This window comes from Athalia rosae, chromosome 1, assembly GCF_917208135.1.
Source record: "Athalia rosae chromosome 1, iyAthRosa1.1, whole genome shotgun sequence".
Classification (NCBI taxonomy): Eukaryota; Metazoa; Arthropoda; class Insecta; order Hymenoptera; family Athaliidae; genus Athalia; species Athalia rosae.
In genome coordinates this window covers 3,138,140-3,162,839 of record NC_064026.1, presented here as the reverse complement: position 1 = coordinate 3,162,839, position 24,700 = coordinate 3,138,140, and the positions used below count along the sequence as shown (strand labels likewise).

General features: G+C 43.4%; 2 protein-coding genes across 4 annotated transcripts in view; both read right to left on the bottom strand.

The window, feature by feature from the left end:
• Positions 1 to 17,340, bottom strand: part of LOC105690781 (dopamine receptor 2) — a 102,996-nt gene extending 85,656 nt beyond the window's left edge. The window contains exon 1 of one of the 2 annotated variants that reach the window (XM_048648974.1): positions 15,501 to 17,340. The gene's annotated coding sequence lies outside the window, so the exon portion shown is untranslated. The remainder of the gene's footprint in view (positions 1 to 15,500) is intronic. The other variant, XM_012408862.3, reaches the window with a different exon arrangement.
• A 3,073-nt stretch (positions 17,341 to 20,413) lies between these two features.
• LOC105690786 (metallothionein-1-like) lies at positions 20,414 to 23,379 on the bottom strand. 2 transcript variants are annotated; one of them, XR_007276716.1, is made up of 5 exons: positions 22,899 to 23,379; positions 22,665 to 22,715; positions 22,466 to 22,531; positions 21,407 to 21,785; positions 20,626 to 20,700 (listed from the first exon to the last, which is right to left on the bottom strand). XR_007276716.1 is itself a non-coding variant. In XM_012408868.2 (4 exons), exons 1-4 carry the CDS (start codon positions 22,913 to 22,915, stop codon positions 20,526 to 20,528), a joined length of 309 nt encoding a protein of 102 aa, XP_012264291.1. In that variant the 5' UTR covers positions 22,916 to 23,360; the 3' UTR covers positions 20,414 to 20,525. The 2 variants fall into 2 exon arrangements, 1 of the variants encoding a protein (XP_012264291.1); XM_012408868.2 differs by lacking the exon at positions 21,407 to 21,785 and having other exon boundaries at positions 20,414 to 20,700; positions 22,899 to 23,360.
• Between the last annotated feature and the right edge of the window lie 1,321 nt (positions 23,380 to 24,700).

Sequence of the window (24,700 nt, the reverse complement as noted above, 5' to 3'; positions counted from 1 at the left end):
GCCATGCACCTTCGTTTCAGGGGAGCCCCTTCGTATATTACGGCCGGTTGAAATCGTGCGGACGCGAAAGAATTAACGCATAAAAAACCGTTGAACGAGAAACGAGAATGAATGGCGAAGGGACGAAGGAAACGGGAACGGGGTGAGAAAATCCTCGGTTATTCGAGGGTGAAACGAACTGCCGAAGGGACGAAAGGGACGACTTTGAAAATTTTCAAAAATTCATTTAAATTAAACAACTCGCATTTAACAATTATCCGAAGCGCACCCACGGGGGTAGGATGTTATACCTTCGCCCTAATTGATCCGTTCATTCGTTTACGCTGTTACAATTTTTCAGATACTTTTTCTATCTCGTGTCACACGAATCGATTGGAAGAAAAAATTTGCTCGTTAATTTTCTGCCGAAATCGAATTTGCCGTCCATTTTTTTTTTTTTTTTTTTCCAGTAACATCAAAGAACGAAAAATTATTTAGCGACCCGATGCGCGGAACGGATCGAAACAGCCGAATGGAATGACCCGAGCCGGCGGAGGACGCTGCGTCTCCCGTAGTTCGCGGTATCGCGGAGGATCGTGGGAATCTGACAGGAAGCTGGGCAGATCTCTCTGGTAATTCGTAACAATTACTATAAGCAGGATGAATATGAATGCCTGCGGTTAGGGAGCTTTGAGAAACCTTGGAAACTAGCCAGAACTTGGTCTCGAATTTCCAGAGCAGAATATCCACGGAGTCTGGCCACATTCGTTCCTCTCGCTCTTTCTACCCCCCTGCCCCCCCTGCCCCCTTCCCCCCTCTTTTTCGCTCTGGCGCTTTTCCATAGAAATATATGATCAAACGGAACATGCGGGAACTTAGTCTCGGTACCCATGTGAATGCAGTTATTACATCATACACGTGTATTGTAAACTTTATTAAACTATCTCTCATCCCTTTTGTACGTAGGTACAACGTGCACCAGATGCCTTTTGCCGGAATCGTAGTAACGCTAAAATAACAGAACCACCAACTTATCGAGCGAAGAACGTAAACCCTGCAGCCGGATTAGCTCTTCGCAACACCTGAATTTACCTGGATTCTCCTGAGAATAGAATGAAAAAAAAAAAAAAAGAAACAAGAGGTAACGAAAGATGCATTTTTCTTCTCTGTGTCAATAGGGAAGAAAAACCGCAAGGATTCGAGTGGCAAAAATTCGTATCGCAAGCTACCGTCAGAACGTGTCAAAAACACAAAGAGATTGTTAACCCAACCGGGAATGTCGACGTTTCTCGTCAAGCGAAGAGAGAAAAAAAAAAAAAAAATGAAGAAGGGAAATATGTATTGCAGGTAAAACCCAACACAACAAACTAAGTTTTCCTCTCCGGATAGCTGCCGCCTGCGTGAGCTGTCTGAGACAGAACGTACGAGAGTAGATACGGCGTAGACGAAGGGTTGGTCCAGACTTCGTATACATACATATACATATATATATGTATTATCTCTGTGTGCGGAGTATATAAGTCGTGTAATATATCTTGGAGCGGGGCGCGAATAACAGCTGAGGTAAGTGGAAAGCGAATTTATATATTATTTCACTTGATTTTATTTCCCCCTTTTTTTTTCTATCAGAGCCCTTCCCTCCCCGATCCCTCGCGCGGTCTCTTGAGCGGGCTACTCAAGAGTCGGCCGTACCCGCTCGAAGAGCTTCTGGACACGAGACTAATGGATATAAGGTTAAGAGAGGCACGAGACCTATTCACGCGGTAGCGGGCCCGCGTCGTTAATCATTCTTCGAGTTCCTTCATGCTCGCCACCTGCGGGTTAATTAGCTCCGAAGAGAAAAGAATCCGGGGGATCGGGGGATGGGGGGGGGGGGGGACAAGCGTGCGGGAGAAACGCGAGAACCGGTACATCGGTCAACCCGATCGATATAAAAGACTCGCCGCTTTTCCACCTTTCGCCCGACGTCGGCTCGAATCGCGAGGATCGAATAATTTTTCATTCGAACGGAGGGCGAGCGATTAGAGAATGAAAACGAGGCCACCCCGAACGTTTCGTTCGAAAGACGGTCCGATTTCGAGCGATCTTCGCTTCCGGATCGTTACAATTACACCGACGAATGGGATGAAATTTCGGGAGCGGCGATTGAGCCGTAGACCGTGGCGAGGGGAGGGGGGGGGGGGGGGGGGGGAGGGGGGTCGAAGATTCGTCAACCCTTAATCCGAGGCCGCGGGTTGCGGTTGCGTCGTTGCCTCGCGAGTTCTCATCCCAACGTGAAACAATCCACAATCAGCCGTGACCGGCAGCTAAAAGCGCGGCCATGTTTGCAGTTTCCCTTCCGGGGTACGGAGTTCGAACGCAATACAAATATTTAGACTCATCGCGAAACTGGCTTGCCGAGGAGCTAAACCGTAGCAAAGACGTATTGTACCTACCTACCTACCTACCTACCTACCCTGGGAATACACACGCGCGCGCGCGCGCTATACGTATACGCGAGCGAAAATTACCACACTCCCGAACACATCGCCCACCTTCGTCGAATTTTCAATGTGTACGAGTGGTGTTGTTAGCCCCGCGATGTGAACAGGATACAAAAGCAAAGGGGTCCCCCTTCTCGCCCTCCCCTCGTCCTTTCGCATCACCTCACCTTCGAATAAACCAAGGTGTGGGCGTCATAGAGACAACCGAGGCTACCCCCCATAGGTAGGTAGGTAGGTGGGTATACATACGCATATATACCTATATTTTCGCGGAGGATACAACCGCAACCGACAACACACCGGCGCTTACGTGTAATTGGGTTAAAGCAAACGTAGTCAACTGAATAGCGATAGGATTGTAACGCACACCATTTATATACTCCCTAAGGGCGCGGGTATACCGCGCGCCCGCGGGTAATACCCACCACGAACCTTAAAACATTTCTGACGTACAAAGACCGCGCGGTGAGCGTTTCTCTTTTTTTTCCCCCCATTGACCCCGCGAGTTATCCGCGGAATTCCATGTAGTTCTGTCGTCTCGTCTATGCGGGGACTTCGTCGAATGCGAAGTACGACAATATTTTGTACCGCCGCTTTTACCTATATCCCGGTATACGAGAGGACCGGTTCCGGTGTACCGCGCGCCTTTGCGGTTTTAATGAATAAGAAAGTAGGGGGATATCGGGGAAAAGAGGTGCGAAGGGAAGGCGAACTTACCAAAGAGCTGAGAGAAAAAGGGTGGCTAGGGAAAAGGGAGATTGAAAGACAGCCGAAAGTTGGAGGTGAAGCAAAGCCCGCGACGTGCGCACGGAGATTATATGTGTATATACATTGCGGAGAGAAAATTATTTTCGAAAACGAAGAGAAAAAGAAAAAAAAGGGAAAAAAAAAACACTCACGCGTCCGTATACATATACGTATAGACGGCAAAACGAAACGCGAGGGGAGCCATTAGTTTTTTCTTTATAGGGTATCGGTACGGAGACGTACGATGCACGTCGAATGTGGGGGAAAACGAGGGGCGTTAAAAAATGAGGATCGGATTTTAACGAGATGTGTATTACAGGTGCTTTTTCATCATTTTTTTCGAGAGGGAGAGAGAGAGAGAGAGGGAGAGGGAGAGGGTGCTCCAGGATTTGAGCGAAAAGTTGAGTATGGCAAAAGAGGAGCGAGGCGGTATATTCCGTAGAGTAAATATAACGTCGGGCGATGAAGATCGGCGGGTTGTATTTCTCACCCCGTAAAGGGTTGGGAATTATTAGGGAGCTTCGCGTCCTGTTGCGGTTGGCGCTAACACTCAAATTACCGGATATGGGAATTAGGGTCCTGTAATCTGCTTAAATGTAATCTCTCCACTCCAACCCCCCGGTACAATTTGAATCGCCGTGAATCAGTTTTGTTACGGATAATAAAATCGACCCTCTCTATTTGCGATCGGTTCGTAAACGATCGCGAATAAGTTTTGGATTCGGTGAAAAAAATTTCTACGGGGCGCAACGAGTACTTCCGTTTTCCCCTCCCGTGCGCGTTACATCCGCCCGGATGATGCTTTTGAGAATTATAAAGCACGCGTTTGAACCGTATCGCCGGCGCTCACGTTATATTATATCTTCGGATCGTAGAGGAACCAACTTCACGCGAACCCGTCGTTTTCCCATTTACTTTAAAAGTGAAAATTACAACCCCCCTCGGCATCTCCCGGAATTCTAGCACTTACCCTTATTTCCCGCAAACCCGGTCACGCCGTGACTACGTAACGTTCAAATATTCCCCCCCCCCCCCCTATCATATTCGAAAATTCGGAACGGGCGAAAAGCTCGAAATTTCAGACTCCAGGGGGGTGTGGGGTGGAAAGCCGGGGATCGATGCTATTTTATTTTCAAGTTCACGACGATAGTTCGGTTGAGGTTTTAGGGTCTCGTTGCGTAGTAGGCAAGACGGGCTCGTCACGCACCATATTACTCCCTGGTATTACCCCGTGTAATACGAAGGGCTACGGTCTGGTAAGTTTGTTAGTTCGTTACGCGAAACCTCGTCTGGATCTGATAAGTTACGCGTGACTGAAGCAGCCACCTGTTAACGAATTCTATTTTTAGATTTCACACACAACGACGGGCCTCTTTCGAGAGGAGGGGCGCAACGCCGTTATAACCGGGCAAAGGTAATTAAATTTACATCTTGCGGTAACTCAACTTCGGCGACTACGTTTCTTCCAAGTATTACCCAGGTATAATCGACGCGTTATTCTGATTTGTGGCGTCGCCTCTATTTTTTTTTTATTTTTTTTTTTTTCTTGTTTTTCACTCGACGTTTTTTGAAAAAACTTCCCCCCCCGTTCCGGTGAAGGCGATGACTGATGCACTCGGGCATGGCCATAATTAGACGAATGGCGAAGAATTCCCCGGTGGGAAGAAAAAAAAAAGGGGGATGGAAAGAAAACGATGACGGTATATATCTGCGGGAAAAGACCGCGAAGCGAGGTGTATCGGTTCTTCGTTTTCGCTCGACACGTCCCTCGGGAACTTACGATTCTTGCTGTAGGCGTTCTCCGATCATTTTATCCGCTGGGAAAGTTTTACTACCATATCGCGCCCGTTGACAGAAATTGATAGTACGCGCCGAGCCGATAGATCGTCGTCCCGCGGAACTCGCCTCTGATTTTTCCCGATAGAAAAACTCAATTCGAGAACGATAAACAAACAAAAAAAAATAACGGAGGGAAATATATACACACATCGCGGTATTTTAAACTCGACTTCTCATTTTCTCTCGCCAAAGTGGATCTAAAATTGTTTTATTGCTCCGATCGTTTTCGCACCGAGCGATGCGCGGAACCGTCAGTTTTAAATCGGGGTCGAAACGGCCGTCGCCTAAATTCGTTTGTATCGATAGGTTCGCGTGTAGGGGATACAACGGGGATTTTCGGTTCGGAAATGCTTCGTAAATTGCGTCGAACGGACGTTCCAATGTATCCGAGTAAAGAGGTTCGTTCCTCCTCTCCTCTCCACGTTTCATTCTTATTCCCCGTATTTTCCCGAGTAAAAGAATCTTCGGAAGGTGGTAGGAAAAGAAGTAAAGAGTTCGCGGTTGCATCGAGACACTTGTATCGTAAATTCTATTCAAGAATCCTACCCTATTTCCTTTTACCGTATACCTATACGCGCGGTTTGAATACACACATCCGCCTCTGCAGCCCGTTATTTTCATACCTGTATCAAAAGGTTGGAGAAATCTACGTACCTACATTCGAAAATTTTACGGATAAAACCGTTTCCCGTCGAATGTTATATGTATAATAATCGGGAAGTGGTTAGGTGGGGCTCGAAAAAAAAAAATTCACTCAAATTTCGTTCGCCGTATAAAATTTCTGCCTTCAGAAGTATTTCAGCTACTATTTGACGAGATTGGCTCTTTCATGGGATGGTCCAGAGAAGGAGCACTCGCGAGGAGGGACTGAAAGGAATAAAAAAAAAAGGATAAGGAATACGCCAAATCCTATGCAGCTCGAGCTACTCCGTTCGGCGCGTCGTTGCACGTGAGAAAATGGAGAGAAAAAAAAGAGCAACGAAAATATAGAGAAATAAAGTAGAGGAGAAAAAAAAATAAAAGGAGCGCTCCAGAAGCGAGTCGGATGTGCATTTTCCCTTCCGCAAAATCCTGCAACCAAAGGAATTCAACTCTCGTCATTAACTTCATCCAACTCGCTCTACGTTTTCCGGGAGCACACCTCTTATCTCGAACTGCTTGACTCAACCGAGCAGACCCAAGATATTTATTTTACGGTTGGACTCACCGAAGTTACGTTGCTTAACTTTGCCGGAGAGATTGAACCCCCGCTAAACTTACCTTTCGAAGGATCAACCAACCGTCCGGACTATCAGAATTCCTTGTGTTTAAAGGCGAAGCGAAGGTTTTCAAATAAGTTGAATAAAAAAAAAAAAAAAAAACGAACTATTACATTGCAGCAGCTGTCGGAACCGGAGTAATGTTTTCTCCTCCTTCGTGAATTGATGGATTGAAAAATTGGAATCAAAGATATATATAAATTCCAGCAGTTGGGGACGACGCGGTACACTTGGAGCGAGAAAATATTAGGTTTTAAGTCAAGTAAGTCGTAGCGGTGTATAGATATATCCGTTCCACGTATAATGGGATATGAGATAGAGGAGAGGCGAACGAAGCTGGAAAACTGGAAAGATGCAAAGGAGGAAAACGAGTGGTGAATTTTTCAGATGCATTGTCTGCCCCAGAAGCGAAGATATTTATTAGACCGCACCAGAAACGACGTACCGGGCATACTGTCGGCCCGAACTGCGCCAATACGATTTTCTTACAAACGACCGGGAAAAACAAAAGGAATCGCAATCAGGAATACCAAAGGAATAAAATGTCGCTGAGACTCCTGCGCCGTTCTCTTTGGGCTCGGAGGAAAAAAAAAAAAAAAAAAAAGGCAACTACAACAAGAGTAAGAATAAATGAATCAAAAAACTTTTCACCAAATTTCGATCCAGCAGCTATCATCGCCAAATTCACCGAGTGGGATAATTTTAATTGCGGACATTCGAGAGCATCGCGGAGATGCGTTTGCGATTCAGCGATTTCGGGGAGTCTCGGGTTGCGAAGTAAATAAAGTAGACAAAGTTGGAGAGGGATTACCATTAGCGTTGCCTCGCGACTGTACGTAACGGTAACCGGTATACCCGTATACACATCTAATCCGTAATTGGTGAATTCTGAATTGATTTTTCTCTTTTTACTTTACTCTCTCTTTTTTTTTTTTTTGTTTTAGCCCATTGAAAAAGGTCGGCGAATTGATTTTCCACGGTGTACACGCGTGCACGAGCGAAGCACGGTCTAGACTCGGAGTGAAAGGTGTACTTACAATGGCTAAAAGGACATTTGGTCCTGTATTAGCGAACGGTGGATCCCCATGTACCGCGTACATGGGAGCGAGTATATACATATGTGTACCGCGTCGTATCCCGTATAACGTACAGCCATCCGAGCCCTCGACCCGAACGTACCGAACGCTCCCGTTTTTGGAAAAGTGCCGGTCGAAGGGCGAGGAGGCGGCGGGGCGGCGAGGGTGGGGTGTAAAACGGCGTTGGGACAAATTGGAATACCTCTCGAAAGAAGAAGTGATATAAAATGTTGAGCTCATGCGAGTGACCGTCCCAGACCCCATACGCCGTCAACCCTTTTTTTTTTTTTTTTTCTTTTATTTCTGTTTCGTTCTCTTTATTTGCTTTTTTACCAACACGAACGAGCCTACCGTACGGTGTATTAGCGAAAGACCTTACTTTTAGAATCGACTCGGAAAACCTTAATGCAAAGCCGATACCGCGCCGAGAGTTAACGCGGGGTAAGTCGTACGCCGCGCCGGTGCCGCGGATGGACCCAGAAATTGCTCGAGCGAATATAAAGAGGGAGATTTATGTTTTCTCTTTTTAGTCGGGCGGGGATAGGTGTACGTGTGCAATAACAATAATGATGATAACGCGCCGAAGGTCCGTTGCAAACTCGTGTGCGACGTCGAAAATAGTGGAACGAGTTGCGCCGACGTTTCGGCAAAGGTGATTTCGAAGTGGCAGTTTTTATTTCAGGTTGCAAATTTTGCCCTCGGAGGACGCGGTGAAATTTCTGTGGAATTTCAAGGCGTCGTCATAAAAATGCCGATGCGAAACGTCCCGAGGATATTAATCAGCGATATTTGCCTTTGTTTGGATATATCAAAGTCTTTGGCGTCGGACCCTTCGCACTGCTTTCCTCGCCCTTCTCTTTTCTCTTTCTCCCGCTACGTTCCTTCAACCCTTTTCTGTTACCCGTTCGCCCTTTCCTACAACTGCTGGCATTAATCTCCCGAATAGTTTAGAAACTAATCTAAAACTACACCCTCCTCCTTCTCCACCTTACGCCCCCCATCCTACACGTTACATATATACATATCGTATACACACGTACGCGTATACCATAACCGCTACTTTGCGTAGCGAGGTACTCAGTGATATGAGAAATGTTATCGGGTATTAATTTCACAAATTCGACCAAAACCCTCCCTCCCCTTTTCCCCTTCTTCCCTTCTTCCCTTCGCGTACATCCCTCGATCCACGTTTCACATTTTCGAGTCGTCTGGCGTTAGATGCGAGTTGTTCGAAAGGCCGATTAAGAAAAAGCGAAATAACTCGATCGGTTCGCGAATTCTTCCTAAATTCGCTAGAGATCGTATCGCGCCCCCCCCCCCCCCCCCCCCCCCAAAGAATTTTCCTTCGGAAGGTGTTACGATACGCCGTTGGGAATATACGGCGTGCGGTGATCCGCGGACGTTACCGAGAGCCCCCGCAAACTAAGGGTAACAAATTCACCCCGGCAATCCGTCACGCCTGCGGTAACGGACTTCGTCACCCTCCTAAATAATGAAGACAAACATTGCGCGCGAGAAACGTCAAAATTTTCGGCTCGCTGTTTATTACGCTGGAAATACCGCGGGTGTAACGATGATGACGGTGATTATTTCCGAATGTTACATATCGTAACCGCACCGAGTGCCGACGCTCTCGTTACGCAGTTTCGAAAAAGGAGACGAAGAAATTCGGGGGAACAAAAAAGGAACGGGAAAATATATCACACCGGTGTAGAACGACCTTAAAAACTTGTGAAAAATGTCCAACGAGTCGCGCGCGCGAGTGGCGGAAAAAAACGATCGAATTTCAAAAATTTCGCTGCAGGGCGTAGCTAATTAACGACGTTGGATTGATCGCCCTTGTTTTCAAAGGACTAATTAGTTTCCGGTACAAAGCGACTCGGAGCTTGCGTTAAGACGGGATGTAACCGATACGCGTGTATCGCGCACCGTACATATTCTACCTGCATATATACACGCACAACCCCGTATACAACACGTGTACGCGGCGGTTTAGGGGTTATTAAATTTCGCTGGGAGAATACTAAGCCTCGTAGAAACGTTGTTCGATATTCGAAGGGATGGTCGATACGGGGGGCGAGGGGGGAGGCAGGGGGCTGTGCATACAGGTGTACAGGTAACACCGGGCTCTGCGAAGAGGCGTACATTACATTCGCCACTTAAGACCGCTGGCAATAATTTGTCCGCGTCGAAAATGTCAACGAGGTAAACTCGTTTCATTCCCTTCCCGTTTATAAGCGTGGTAACTCCGTCGTATGAAACGGAAGATCGACAGTCATCTGCGCGAAATTGAGAACAACGATCGTCAGCTCTGCTGCACCATCGAGTGGGAGGATATAACGCGATGATATTGCTATCTCCTGATCACCTCGTACGCCATCAATTCGTAGCATTTCTATACAACGTACATCTGATGTGAACAAATTCCACGGGAAAAAAAATCGCGAAGTAATTCGAAGCGTATTGAAAAAAAAAAAAAAAAACGAAGAGAAGAGAAAGAGGTCGATGGGGGAGAAAAAAAAAAAAAAACAAATAATGTGTGAAAAGAAACGAAGTTTTTTAAAGAAAATTATTTTCTCTCACGTAGCACGAGGCTTACCGACTAAGTTCGGTCGATCATTTTCGACAACTATAATTCTTTCGTCTGTACGCTCGGAGAATTTCACGGCTGTCCTGCGTTTCCTCATTGCTATGGGATGAGGATTATCGGGAAAACTCCTGGAGATATAATAACGAAAGAGGGGGGGAAAGGCAGCCCCGAGGCTGTGGAAATGAGGTGGAGTAAACCTATTTTTTTGTTGTTATATATATATATATACATATATAGATCTTTTTTTTTTTCCTATATTTATTTTCGTATTTCTGACCACCCCCGCTGGCTTGATTATATCCCATCACGTAATAATTCCGAAACTAACCCTTTTAATACACGCGCTGTAGGAAATTCGTATTCGTCTCGTTCGATATGATTTCGGAGTCTACGCGCCTTGTAAAAGTTATTTACTCGTTATCAAGCGACGCGGCGCGGACTCGAGATCCTTCGGAGCCCTGAAAATTCCTTCTGCGAAATTAAAAAATCCGGAGTACGGGATGAAAAAAATTTCACAATCCATGTTTCCAATTACTCGGATCGCACCTAATTAGAAATTGCGGGAAACTGCCGTTCTGAATTACAATTGAAAAAAAAAAAAAAAAGAAAGTAATTTACAACAATAAAATAAAACCGCGAAACCCGCGATCCCTAATTATCAACTTCTTATACTACCTCGGTTCTACTCTTAGCTTCATTTTATTGCAAAGTTCGCATCTGTTAACGAACCCCAATGTTACGGGAGATCCTCGTTTTAACGACCGAACTAACTCCGCCCTTGAAAAAAAAAAAAAAAAAAAAAAAAAAACACGCTCCTCGAAAACCGTGTTTAACAATTTCTTCTTCTGTCCGGTTTCGTTTTATTTAACTCATTGAAGAAATCGAACGTTCGCTGTTAATACACGTTCAATTACGCTAATTCTTTGATCACTTAATATTTTATGCCATTCGAAGATAAGCACATAACCCGTACACACACACACACACACACACGCCGCACGTAGTAAAGCTTGCGAAGATCGATAAATTTATACAATATTCATCGGTGATAAATTATGCCGATATATCGCGTGTACATTTAGGTATTCGCGGTATAACGAGCGGAGGATATATTGTACTCGGAGGGTAGATGATATAGGTATATGTTTTACCTATGTGAATGTGTATCACATAGTAGAAACTAAGGGCAAAAATTCTGCCGCTTTAGTTGATTGAAAATTGGCTATTAATGGAGAGGAGGGGGGGAGGGGGCTGATGACACAACGAAATTACGCTTATCGGAAACTACCGGAGGATGAACGGAGGGGTGAAACTATTTTTGCAATTAAAATCCCTGTACTCCCTCTATACACTGCGGAATACAATAACGATTAAACTGACCCGAAGTGAATAGAAAAAAACAACAAAAAAAAACAACAAAAAAAAAATACAACCGAAAAAAGAAACGGACAAAAAAAACTCTGTATATATTTCGCAATTGTTTTCTCTCCATTTTCAATCGTACCGGGCGGAAAATAGGGGATGAATGATGCGGAAAAATTACAGTAGGTATACTGTTCAGCGCTGGATGGCACGTTAGAAATATAATTCTTGCAATGGAAATAAGTGGAGGACATTAGGCTAGCCCGGCATTGCGGTGGGCGTTGGAAAACTGGACTGATTAAGATGAATAGGAGAAAGAGTAAGAAAAGTCACGAACAAACAACGCGCTTTCTTATCATTATTAAAATAGCTCCTTTCCCCAATGCCTTGTATATCTTGACCGCGAGTGGGCGACTGCAGAGGGAGAAAGAACAGCTCTGTATACCTAATGCCTAGATATTTCATTCATGCGTATTCCGAACTCATTTTTACTCGGGGCGAAATATGTTGAAAGTCCTGCAACGATAATTTTTTCGAGCGGTCCCGATCCCCCGGGCAGCTGCAACTTGGTACAGCTCCAGAAAAAGCTCAGAATTCGCAAGCACTTTTCTAGCGTTATTCGCATTCTATTTGTCGGCGAATTGTGAGTGGTAACGCACCTAAGCGATGCGGTCTAGAAAGTGATATGAAAAAACCAGCCTCCCATCCCCCCCTCTCAATTTTTTTTTTTTTTTTTTTTGTTTTTTTCTTTACGTTCGTGATGCTTTTCTAGTTCCTGCGGAGAAACTTTGAATGCAAAGAAGTTTTTCTTCTCCAAAACTTGACACGGTGTTCATTCCGTCGGTAGAAATAAATTTAAAACGCGCCTACATGATTATTATTTTATACACGGTTTTAGAAAAAATGGAAAAAAAAAAAAAAATTGGGAATAAAAATTCTATCCAATACAATGCAATTACGTTGTACATCCGGATGTTTTTTTTTTTCTTCGTTTTTTTTTTTTCCGATAACTGTAACTAATTTGAATGAAGAATCGAAAGAACTATTGGAAGCAAAAAATAGTATTCCGATTGGTATAATTAGATTTTATTTCAATTAATTAAAACTTTGAATATTCATTTTGTTGAGATTCGAACTATGAGAATCCTGATAAACATTTTTATGATTATACAACGGACGAAGAGAAGAAAATTCTTTTTACCATGTTGGAAGAAAATGTGGGAGAAAAAATTGAGAAAAACAAAAAAAAAAAAAAACTCGTTACCCGTAGTACATTGAACTCTCAGGTTGCATAAGCTCGGCATCACTCAAGGATTGTAATATGAACATGTAGAGGAAAGACGTTAAACTTATATTATTTAATGTATACGAAAGCGACGCGGGAGGTAAATGGGGTATAACAATATTGCCTGTCTTGTACGTACGTACCTATAGCACCTAGCTAACAACCAGGTGAAGCTACGAGGAAAAAATAATAATTGGTACTTCGCGTTCGCCGACGTTCACGCCCATTCGAAATACGTCGTTTGTTTTCCACTCCGCGGAAAAGCTCCTCGCGCTGGTTTCTTACCGAGGTGAGCGATCGGCCGCGGATAGCTGACCTTAAAACTTAGAAACCTAAAAGCACTCGAGAAAACAAGAAAATTAACTTTCAACTTTTATTTAGATGCTCGCGCCGCGATTTGTCTGAATATTAAAATACTCGATTCAGTGCGGAGCTTGCGGAGAAGAGAGAACGTGATTTTTTACAATACGTTTCAAAGTCGTGGAAACAAAAACAATTCGTCCGCGCGCGTAAAACCAAAAAAATGTGAGGTATTCATTCGACGGAAAATTTCGGTTTAGTGCGCAAGATTGCCGATGTACTGTAGATGACATATTTCAAAAACGTCCAGACCTTAATTTAGCTTAACAGGATCCCCAGCCTTCGTGACTTGTACCTTTATTCAATTTAAATTAACCGTAAAAACGCGTTGGCGGATAAAAATCGGCAAAGTAATAAAAAAAGAAAGAAAGATAAAAAAAGAATTAGAACTCCGTATACTTATATCATGAATCAGATGAACAAAAATCGAGAAAAAAAGGGCTCAACGCGTACCGAGGTTCACTTTTTTTTTTGTCGGTTTTTTGCAATTAAATGCAGAGTCAACACGATCGATAACAATCGTAAACGAGCCAACGTCATTACCGTTACAATCTTTTCGAACTTTCTTTCGAAAACTCTTCGTTAGGTATTTATTACGTATGCAAAAATTTCTACATCTACCTTCGAGGGAGCTACGAATAAGCGGGTATAACCGGTGTCTTAGAAGGGGGATGTTTTATCAAATTACGTGAGACGCGGAAGACAACTTTACCGCGTGAATTCAATTATTCAAAGTCGAAATCGCGCGCTTTACCTGCAACGGAGTAAAATCGTTACAGTTATATATAGTTATATCTTTTCAACGATGGAATATATCTCCTTTCATAGAAATGCCCCCAGCACGAGGAAACAACGAGGACAAGTTCTAGTCACGAGATCCCCATAAAACTCTTACCCCGTCAACTCGGGCGAATTTTGAATTATTCTCTCCACATCTTACGTATTGTATATATGTATATATAAGGAAGAGGCGAAACAGTCACGCGTTTTCCATATTGGTCTAAATTGTGTGTGTGTCCATGATGGAACGTGCTTCGTCGATTTTTCTCCGGTATTTTTTTTCTCAAATTGTAAACAAAAAAATCAAATTTAAAATATAAAAGAATACGAATCGCGATCGAAAAATTGAATACATCATTTTTTTTTTTTTTTTATTGAGCGCGCGAGATAAAATTATTATTTTCAACGTATACTCGTACACGTAGGTTGTATGTCTAAATCTAGTTTAACGCGCGAGGATGAGAACAAATTATTCAAATTACAAAGCGTTAATGGAACATTCCGTCGAAGTTGTGATTGTCTTGCACAACCGGATATTCCCCGCCCCGCGAATGCCCATTAAAATTACAAACAGATTTGTAGGTAGGTACATGGGTGATACCGTACCTATATATACGTTTTAAGACTCGAAATTGAATAATCGAAAAGACTTTCGCGTTCGAATTCGATCGCAGCCTGTGTGCGCGTGTACTCGTGTAAATATAATGCGAAATTATTACGTCCAACACAATCAAAGGGGCTCAATTTTGATTACAGCTTAAATTAGGAGTTTCAAAAGTTTACTGCCAACAAAATGGCCACCGAATCCCCTCGGGATTAAGTGTACGAGAATACAGAGAGACACACCGGTGCACGGGACATGCAGCCCGGAATCGTACGTCCACCTGTCTAAGAGCACCGAGAGAAAAGACGACCCTTGTTTTCGTACAGATCTTTGTAAGCCCCTTCTCAAGACCGTTGGTAAGCGTCTTTCTATACAGCAGAAGCTTCTCCCACGCTTTGTCGACGGGTTTAGGAACCGGGGGGGTGAAGACGAAAGAAATTTTCCCCTTTTTTTTCGGTGTTTTTTTTTTTTTCTCTTATCTACTTCGATCGCGGCTATAGCAAGCTATAGATCGCGGAAAAACGAACGCCATGTACTTCCGAAACGTCGAAATAGTTTCCGTAACTGGTGTGAAAAATAAAATACACAGAAACAAATATGATACGAAGGTATATAACTCCCTTTATTTCACGTGCGGACAGAAATGGCGTGGATTGTTTGCGAGCTTTCGACCGTGCGAAACCTCTGCGAGTGAAATATAACTTCGAAACTATGAACCACGTCGTCGTTCCCTACTCAGAGATCCACTCGGTCCGATTGGTAAATTTTTTCAAGGGAAAAATTCGTTCGATTTTCAAACACGAACGTATCGCCTGGATCCCGAGTGAGGGTGAAAAGTGGACGGCATTATGCAGGTTCGAAATAAGTTGGGGAAAAAAAAAAAGTAGGCTAACGATTATCGCGAATCTGTAAGATAACCGCGGACGATTGGATTGGTGTAAATCATGAATAAATTGATGCGGAACGTCGGCCAATTTCCGAATGAAGAAGAGCTTGTTTGTACGGGACGTGCCGGTAGCGCGTTGTGGATGCACAAGCGCTGTCCGTAGTGAGGTCAATTTCAATCAATTACGACTTTGTCGAGGGGTTTTAACGAGAGTTGGAGGAAAATTGGGGCTGTAATGTAACGAAATTACCTCCGCGCGATCCCAGTTGTCGGATGGATACGAAAGGCGTCTAGCTGCAGTTCTTGCTTTGGCGAGCCCTGAAGGCGAACCACCGATAAAAAGCTGCGGTAACCCCGGCGGATCCTGCGATCCGAAGATATAAACGTCAGCGGCAGCGGCAACTTGAGTTCAAATTTCCGATATGAATTTCGAAAATCGAATTGGTTCGATACGATTTTCATCGATCTATCGATGCATCGTTCGGATTGAATCCCTCGGCTGTTTTTAATTCCAAAACTGCAGGGTGGACGTGAATATATTTTTTCAATAACTACCGCACACAGATTCATATGATTAAATGTAGTCTAAATTTACGCGAATACCACGTCGACTATTTACTTATCGTTCGAACATTTATATTTTTTATTTTGTACAATTATATTTTATAATAATATATTTTATCTTCGTCAGCGTATATTCCCCAATTTTGAAAATCGTTCAAACAATAATATACGTGGTTACTAAATATTTTATACCGTGAAAATAAAATTTGTTTTTTTTTTTTTATACATTCATTTATATATATATATTTTTTTATTTGTACACAATAATTTTTATTTTATTTATTCATTTTTCTCTTACACACATTCAATTACGTTAATTTACTTTGATATATCAAACACGATTTCGCGACAATTATTTCTTCAGGTATTTTCAAATTTTCAGTTAAAACTCGGAGTCAGCCACGCATCTCGTACCTACGTTCCCCAATATTTTACGTCGTATCCACCGTTCTTTCGATTTTCATTACATCGCATCACCGATTTTTCGTTCATTGTAAATCAGATGTTCTTTTTTGTCTCATCACGATTTTTCTTCCCCTTCCTCATCCAGCCGATTCACCGTACAAGATCTAACTCCTTAGGCCAGGGAAGGGTATTACGCCAACCGAAGACTCTCGCTTTATAAACCCTTTTATCGTATTACGTTGTCATTCGCAGTTTCGGTTAACTCTATACGGTTAAAAAAACGCAAATCCCAGTTGACGTCGTTCCCTTCATAATCGCCGTTTATTGCAGTATCAATTATATGCACAGCCGGTCGAAAGAACTTCTATGATAATTTTAAATAAAATTTTCCGCTTCGTAAAACCGATCCATTATTTTTCCGAATCTAATTCATTGGTAGGTAAAAAAATGTGGAGCCTTAGCGAAAATATCGGAATAAAATTATTTTCGTGCATCGTCACATGTTCTTTTTTTTTTAATAATTTTTTTGGAAATTTTATCGGCTCATTTTTATCGATAAATGATTAATCCAATCGTTAACCCACATGTGCAATTACAACGGGCGATGAAAAATTAGTTTCACCGTAATTACGGCTTAATGATAATTACACGGCAGCGGCCGGGAACGTCACATGGCGTTTTTTTCGCTCCCCGATTATATCGCGTTCTATCTTTTTCTTTTTTTCCGTGCTTTTGCCCCGGCAACACGTTCACCTGAACGAAGATAGCCGTGATTAGCGTATCACCCCCCCGCCGCCGTCGGATCAGCTGGGCGGGTTATATTCAACGCTGGATGCAAACGTTAATTAAAACTATCGACATGCGACCGTAAAAATAAAGCTCTCAATGACGTAAGCATCGGAACTTTTGCGCTACTTTCATGGGCGTCCCGGAGTTGGATAGAAGGAGTTTGGCGGGCTGCGACCGACTGGCTGCCGCGTGGGCAAACACCTCGAACCCGCGCATGCCTGAAATGAGCTTTTTCAACCTCGTCGCACGCACTTCTCAACTATCAAACCTGCAACTTATATACACTTGGCTTATTATCATGTACGCCGGATACATGCCTCTACATACGTACGTACATTATACCTATTCATGTCCTCTGTATTACGCTTTCGACATCGACAGCCACAAAATTCATCCCCCCCCCCCCCCGTAGCCGAAGTACAAACTTCCACGACTGTACCAACCGCTCGAAGAACCTTTGAAAAAAAAAAAAAAATGTTCGACGTGTCGAGGGGCTGTGAGCCATAAGGTCGTAACCCACAAAAAATGGGTACGCTCCCGGCGTGGGGGGCGTATCGCTAAATATGCCCTATGTTTCGGTATAATTGATAGGGGTGCTGGTCGGCTTGTAAATTACGCACATCGCGAACAGAGATGGACAGTGTCGCGGAATATGCCCCCGTTCGGTCGACGAACATTTATTCCCGTGCATATGATTATTTATTCGCTACGAGGTAGTGCCGTTCAAAATTTTTCGATTCGTCGTAGAACGAATGTTCCGGGACACGTGACCCATCGTCGTGACAAAGAGTTTCGGTAATTGATAAAATGGAAAATGAACGTTTCATTAGCCACTTGTACACGATATTCGCTGTCGCGTGCGTGACATACACTCGATTCTTTTTCCGATTCTCTTGCTCACTTAAATTCACCGGTGACAGATGAATTCCGTTAGCTCGCGCACCGCGAGTCCCCGGAATTAGTTGGGGCAACGTTCGCTCCGCGGAGTCGGATGAAATAAATTACCACCCCTCCGTTCAGACCAGGTGACGTACTCGTTGTACGAGTGTGTACACGCTAACCACAGCCACGATTATTCCCCTAGCTTTTTCCTCATCGCGAGCCCGTTAATTTCGACAATATTCTCTCGACAACAATCGTACGCGTTCAATCGACAGAGACGATACAGTAGTCGTCGTCGTCGTCGCGACGGTTTATTTTTCGTCCCCCCGAAACGCGCTAACGCATACGAACGACGTAATCGGAATTTTGCCGTTTATTAATCCTCGCGTCAAGGGTGAGGATTAATTAGGGCTGAATTATCGAATTCGGAAGCTAAAAGTGATGCGTCCTTTCGCGGAAATTGCGTCGCTCGTTTTCCCTCTGTTTAACCGGATGTAATTTTGCTTTAATAACGTGAGTAGTTTCTGCGATAAACATGTAGGTATACTCACACGTATTACAGATGTACATATGCATATAACAGACACGTGTAAATATACGGCCGTGCAGAGCCTCGCGTTGAGAAATTTTTGCAGTTTTTTTGATTCTTTCTTCTTCTCTTTTTCGCAAATCACCCCTAACGCGACACCCTGTGTAAAAATGTATCTCGGAAAACGGAACGTAAATGTAACCGATAAGCGTGCACGTGACCCACGCTATAAACTTGAGAAGTGCACTTCAATCAATTTCTATTCAAACTTTTTGACGAAAATAAATATTCAAATAATCCGCAGGATGACGCGTCGGGGTGGTATAAAAGCAATTATCCCTCCGAAGCGGCGGTAGCATTAATTTAACATCGATATATATATATCTATATACATACTGCGGATTCATTCCCTTTTAATGGGGCATCAAATATAACTTTGGATTTTGCTTTAGATTATTGAATAGCAAACCCGTCTGGTGACACGAATAACGCGATTAATATGTTATATGTATTTTGAAAAAATGTATCAACGGCAAAGAATACGGAATGAAGAGGAAAAAAAAAATGAAGAAATCGCGATTGTTCTATACGTAAATCAGATATAAGCCCGATATTGTACTCGAACGAACTTCAATTCAACATCCGTTCGGAGGGAAAGAAAGCTCGGGTAGAGAAAAAGTCCTATTCATCGCGGAAGAGATGTCTATTCTTTACCTATTTCATAGATTACGTCTGAAAAAAAAAACGAAACGAAAAAGCAAATACTCCACGTGTATACGTACGTATGTATGTATACATTTTACTCGATTCACCTCGCACTGCAACCACATCTCTACGCGCGCTGATATGATACCGTAACAATGCTTACGGTGCACAATCTCCTGCCCTTCAACCCGTGATTTAATAAACTGCAGAACCTAGCGTAGGGGCGTTCCTCTTCCTATGACTATACACACTCGACGTATTACATCGCGCACGCAGTTCGTGCGACTCGGAGGGTCAATTTTTCGCTCTGGAAATAAATTTTCCCCACCGACGACTATTTTTTTTTTTTTTCAATTTTCTACATTCCCCGAAAAATCCACGTCCATCTCCAGTCTATTTCTGACTCGAAAGCTCGCTCAGGATCATCTCCTACAATACAATATGCTAATCGCCGTCTATTTTATCCTTTTTTGTATTTATTTATTTATTTTTTTTTTTTGCTCTCGCACGAAATCCCCTTCCTCCCGCTGGTTTGCTTAATTGTCTCCGTGCGTAAGACCGGATCTATACCCACTCGCTGGATGAATTTAAAATCAAATCTGCGGATCGCTCATAGAAACTCGAACGGTGAATGAACGAACGTTCGTCATTGCCGGTGTCGGATTGTTTTCGGTTGTGCACGTAACCCAGATCCCAGAATCTTCGTGACCCGGTGCGGCGACGATTAGTCTAGGTTCAGTATAGTTGCAGTCGTCGTTGCAGAGTCCTTCGTCACAACAATTAGATATATCGCTGAACGTGTACGTATACATACATATATAGGTACGACGTCGAAATCGAAGGCATGTGCGCCACCCAGAAGCAGCTGTACACGTCGATAAATGCCGATGTAAGGGACGAGAACGAGGGGAGGGGGGGAGGGAAAGCGTTAATTGATATTGCTGCAGTTCCGGAGGGTATAACAAGTACGTCGCACAATCGGTCCTACGTACGTATCCAACGTAATCCCGTACATACGTATACGTATACGTATGTATATCGTATGTACATACGTATGCCGCGAAATCAAAACCCCGTAGGTTATGGGATAACTTTACAATTAAGCGCTTATAATTGCCCTACCTATACGGAATGCGACGGCGACGTCTAGAGCGCCAGGAATTAGTTAAGATTAATTATTAGGAATTGGCTACCTGAGACTCACTTTGAATACATCTACATATATATAAATTCCACGTCGAACTCAACGAACTAAAATCTTAGACGTATTAAAAAAATTACGGCTAGTATGCATCGGTAGCGAGATATATTGTACCGCCGATCAGTAATTACATAATCTTTTCCGTGTCCCCGACTTTCTCTCGCGTTGGAGAAAATCGATGATTTTTAGCGTTCGTGAGATCATTTCTTGCCGCCGCAGCAACCGCCCCCCGAACTTGGTGCGGATTCCTTTTTGGCTTCCTTCGTGCATCCCCCGCCGACCCCGTTAGATTCTCTTTTCTCTTCTTTTTTCTTATCTTCTTTACCGTCTTTGCAGCAGCCCGACTTGCAACATCCACCAGCTTCCTCCCTCGCTCTGCGCATAATACGTACATGGTATAAATATACATAGTCATCTGTCTATGTGTGTGTGTATGTATACGTATGTATGTACCACTTAATACTATATAACACGTAAATGTTTATTCATGAGTCGCAGGAATATACGCTTCTAAAATAAAATGAATAAAGCGAAAAAAAAACAAAGAAAAGAAAAAAACAAGGGAGAGAAAAAAAAAAACGCAAAATTATTATCAAGCTATAAGGTGAGGGTCGATACCGGGAATGAGGTTCCCGTAAAATGAAGCTTATTACATACAACGTATACGGCGACTTATACTTTCACATGTAAATTTATATTTCAGATCCTTGTATACATAACTCGGAATCCTTCGTCATTATGCCGAGCGATGTGATCTAAATTCTACAGGGTCCCCGAAAATCGTACGGCTTGTCGCAAGGGTAAGAAAAAACAAGAAAAAAAAAAAAAAGAAAAGAAAAGAGAAGAAAAAAAAACGTAGAGTAAAATAAACTGAAAATAGAGTAACGAAAAACAGCCGCAGGAGCGGGGGGGGGGGGGGGGGGGGTTCGTTATACGTAGGGATAATCGTGACGGGTAAATCCGTGAAGAGTGCAGCTAAGATCGATGTGCGGCGGGACCAGATTGATGAATATAAACCGCAAACCCGTATGACCGGCGGGCGCGCGTGATCTTTCGGGTTCTAAAAACTCGGGACTGATACCGAAAGCTCGGTCGAGGTGCGCGGCGGGGAGGGCGGGGGTCGGGGGTCGGGGGTCGGGGGTCGGGGGGCGGACGAGGAGCTTTTCAGCTGGATAAAATTGATGGGTGAATAGAGGGATTCCTGAGGTCCGCGACGTGCGGTCGTCGCGCACCGCGATACGTTGCGGCGAAATTATTTCCCCGCGGCACAGCAGCCGCCGCCGCCTCCCCCACCTCCGCCGGCGGAGCTGCGACTGTTTCGCCTCGTCTCATCCTTTTTGGTAGGTGGTGCTCCTCCCGCGCAGCATCCGCCCTTGTCCTCTTTTTTCTCAACGGCCACCCCCGATGAACAGCAAGCGGCGCCGCAGCAGCCGTTCGTTTCTTTTTTTTTCTCCGCCACTCTGCACAGTACATTGAGGCGGCATTATTGCGTTGACGTAGTGCATAAAATTTTCCAAGGCTTTAGAAATCAACTTCGGGATTTGTTTTTTTTTGTTTTTTTTTTCTCTCCCCCGTTTGTTTTATTTTTGTCGATTTTCATTCGTCGTACGATCCCTTGCGCCGCGTCGTATATGTATACCGCGGGTGGCGGTTATACGGGTGGTAAATAATTATTATCCATCGGATTCGACTAATCGTCGGTACAATGAGGGGTCGGCAAAGAGGAAAGTGGAGATTTTCGAACGATCGATCGGAGAGTTATTTCGTTTCTTACTTCGTTGCTTCGTCGAAGAAAAAATATAAAAAACACGTCTCCTTTCGGCTTTTTATCTCGTTTTTTTTTTTTTTTTTTTTCTTTTCTCTGTTACTTTTTTTACCGCTACCGAGGTCCGGGTGATTTAGAGAACGAATCGCTTACATTACCGCCAGTTTTGTCGCGACTCATATTCCCGGCGCGGGTGTCACCCGCGTTACGAAATACTACGTGGAAGAGCGATGTGGAAAAGGAAAGAAAAGTGAGAACACCGATGTTGACAATAATCATATAGTGTGTTGCCTGACGTAGTTTCTGAATTTCATTCGAGCCTTTTCGCGCGATGCTGAAATTTTATTGTACAAGTTATTTTTTTGAAAATCTTACTTTTTACCGCAACAACCGCCGTTGTCCTTGCTGGCTTCTTCCTTTTCTTCCTTTTTGTGGTCACCTCTGGCAAAGAAAAATTTCTATAATTTTTAACGACGATAAAAGATATCGAATAAAGGAATAAAAATGAAATCGATCTATACAGAAGAAAAATGAAGGAATATGCGAAATTTGAAATCAGGAGCGTAACACTCACTCGCATTTGCATGTGACTTGACCGCCGTAGCCTTTCTGCCCGGTGACTTTTCTGCAATTGAAAAATAACGTAATCGAGATGAGGCGAATTTTTTATTCGAGATTATTTATTTTTTTTGTTCTCCGACTGTACAGGGAGACTCTCGAAAGTCTCGTAAATAATTGACGTGTGTCTAGAATTTCGTTGTTAGGGGTGGGAACCAGAGGAAGCAAAAATCGGTTAATTTTAACTCACGAGCAGTGATCGCACATCTTTGCGATCTAGATATCGTTCATTCGGGCATGGATCGGTGGAGGTGAGGTTTAATTTTTTAATTTAAAGTCGTTCGAAACTATGTTGTGATAACTCGGCTAATTTGGCAGCCCCCGAAATGGACGGGCGATCTTGTTTACAAACAGTGAAAATTCGTTGTTAATAGTTCCGTTGTTTTGTTTCAACGAATAGCCAGCTACGAGTCCGAGTTCTACCGTAGATCGCATCGTAGTTGTAGCCAGAATTCGCCGGGCTTGAAAAATCGCAATCCGTCGGATCGGCGTTGCCGTAATTATATCGTCTAGATTTTATAAATAAATAAATAAATTTTTATTTTTATTTTATTCTCCTTACATTATAAATTATGATTTTTATCACGCAACGACTATTTCTGTAGTGGTCGCACGTGCTGGTGGTTTAACATTTAGATTAGAATCTATACGCCCGCGCGGTAGGTGCAGCGGCCGAGGATGAGGTGATTTTTATCAAGGTTTTTTATTAATAAAGTTTAAATTAAGGCACGAGAAATGCCTCGCCTTAATTATTACCGGTTTATAAAAGCAACCGCTAGAACTGCCCGAGAAATTTGTCCTTCTTCCCAAAAACTCCACCACACATAACGCATCCTTTTGTTTCAAGATTTTTATCTCACAGCGTTGTCATTAATCCAGAATTCGGAATAATTAATTAATTAGTAAAACGAGATTCTATAAATAGTTGTTTTTTTTTTTCTTCATTTCTTTCAGCTGTCTCTTATATCTAGTTTCATTGACGTAGAGCGGGATGAAAATAGAAGGAGTGACGGTTCGGAAGGAGGAAAAATTCTCGGCAATTGTTGTGGGTGAGTCCGAAGAGCGTCGGAGCCCGGAGGCTAGTTCGAAATCAACGGGACTCGAGGAAGCCTCGGGAGTTGGGAGCTTCATAATCCCGGTGTGTCCTCGTATCACCCCTGCGAGCTACGTGCATTCATGAAATATGTAACAGGCGTAGAAGTTTGCGACGCTTTCGACCAATATATTATATGGACCTCTGACAACGCGCAGGTGACAAACGCCGAATGAATAAATAATACCCGGTACGGTTGTACGAGTATACTTGTGTACAAATAATAATGACGACGACGACGACGACGACTACGACGACGACGACGACTGTCGCGCAGTCAAAGTTGAGACGATCCGAAAAAATTTCCTCATACCGTATAGTTTTGCAATTAGCTGTAGTCGCTGCCCCGGCAACTCTGACAATCGACTTTGTACTCTGATAATAATCGCGGCGCTTCTAATTATGCATGAGGTTTAATCTCATCGTCAAGGAAATCGGGTTCCCGCGGCATACTAAATTCCTCTTTTCCTTGTCCCTTTTTTTTTTTCCTTTTTTCTCTCTCTTCTTTCTTTCGTCCCTCCGGTCCCTCCCGACTCTCCTTTCTTTAATTCAGACGAGAACCCTCGCTCACAGTACAGCCAGGTATAATATACACACGCCGCGCGAGACGGTGCTAATTTATCCGCAGTAGAAACCGCACCTTGAAATCCTGCGAGATGATATTTTTCCCCGCTGAATCACCCGCTACTCTCTCTCTCATTCTGTCACTTATCTCCCGCTTAAAATATCAGGTTTAATTCGCCAAAAGAAAAAAATAAAAAAAAAGGAAAAAATTAACCGGGTAAGGAAAATGGGCGAGGACTCGGTTCTGGATTCATAATTTCGAAAACGAAAAAAATGTCAGCCTTAGTTTTGATATTTAGCTCCGCATTTTTGCGAATGATTCCTTTTTCCATCGC

Excerpts from the sequence above, each read along its gene's own strand:
- LOC105690786 (XM_012408868.2), bottom strand. Across the intron at positions 22,532-22,664 it reads CAAGTCACATGCAAATGCGA|AGGTGACCACAAAAAGGAAG; the intron begins GTGAGTGTTACG and ends TTTCTTTGCCAG. Across the intron at positions 20,701-22,465 it reads GGCGGTTGTTGCGGTAAAAA|AGCGAGGGAGGAAGCTGGTG; the intron begins GTAAGATTTTCA and ends TATTATGCGCAG.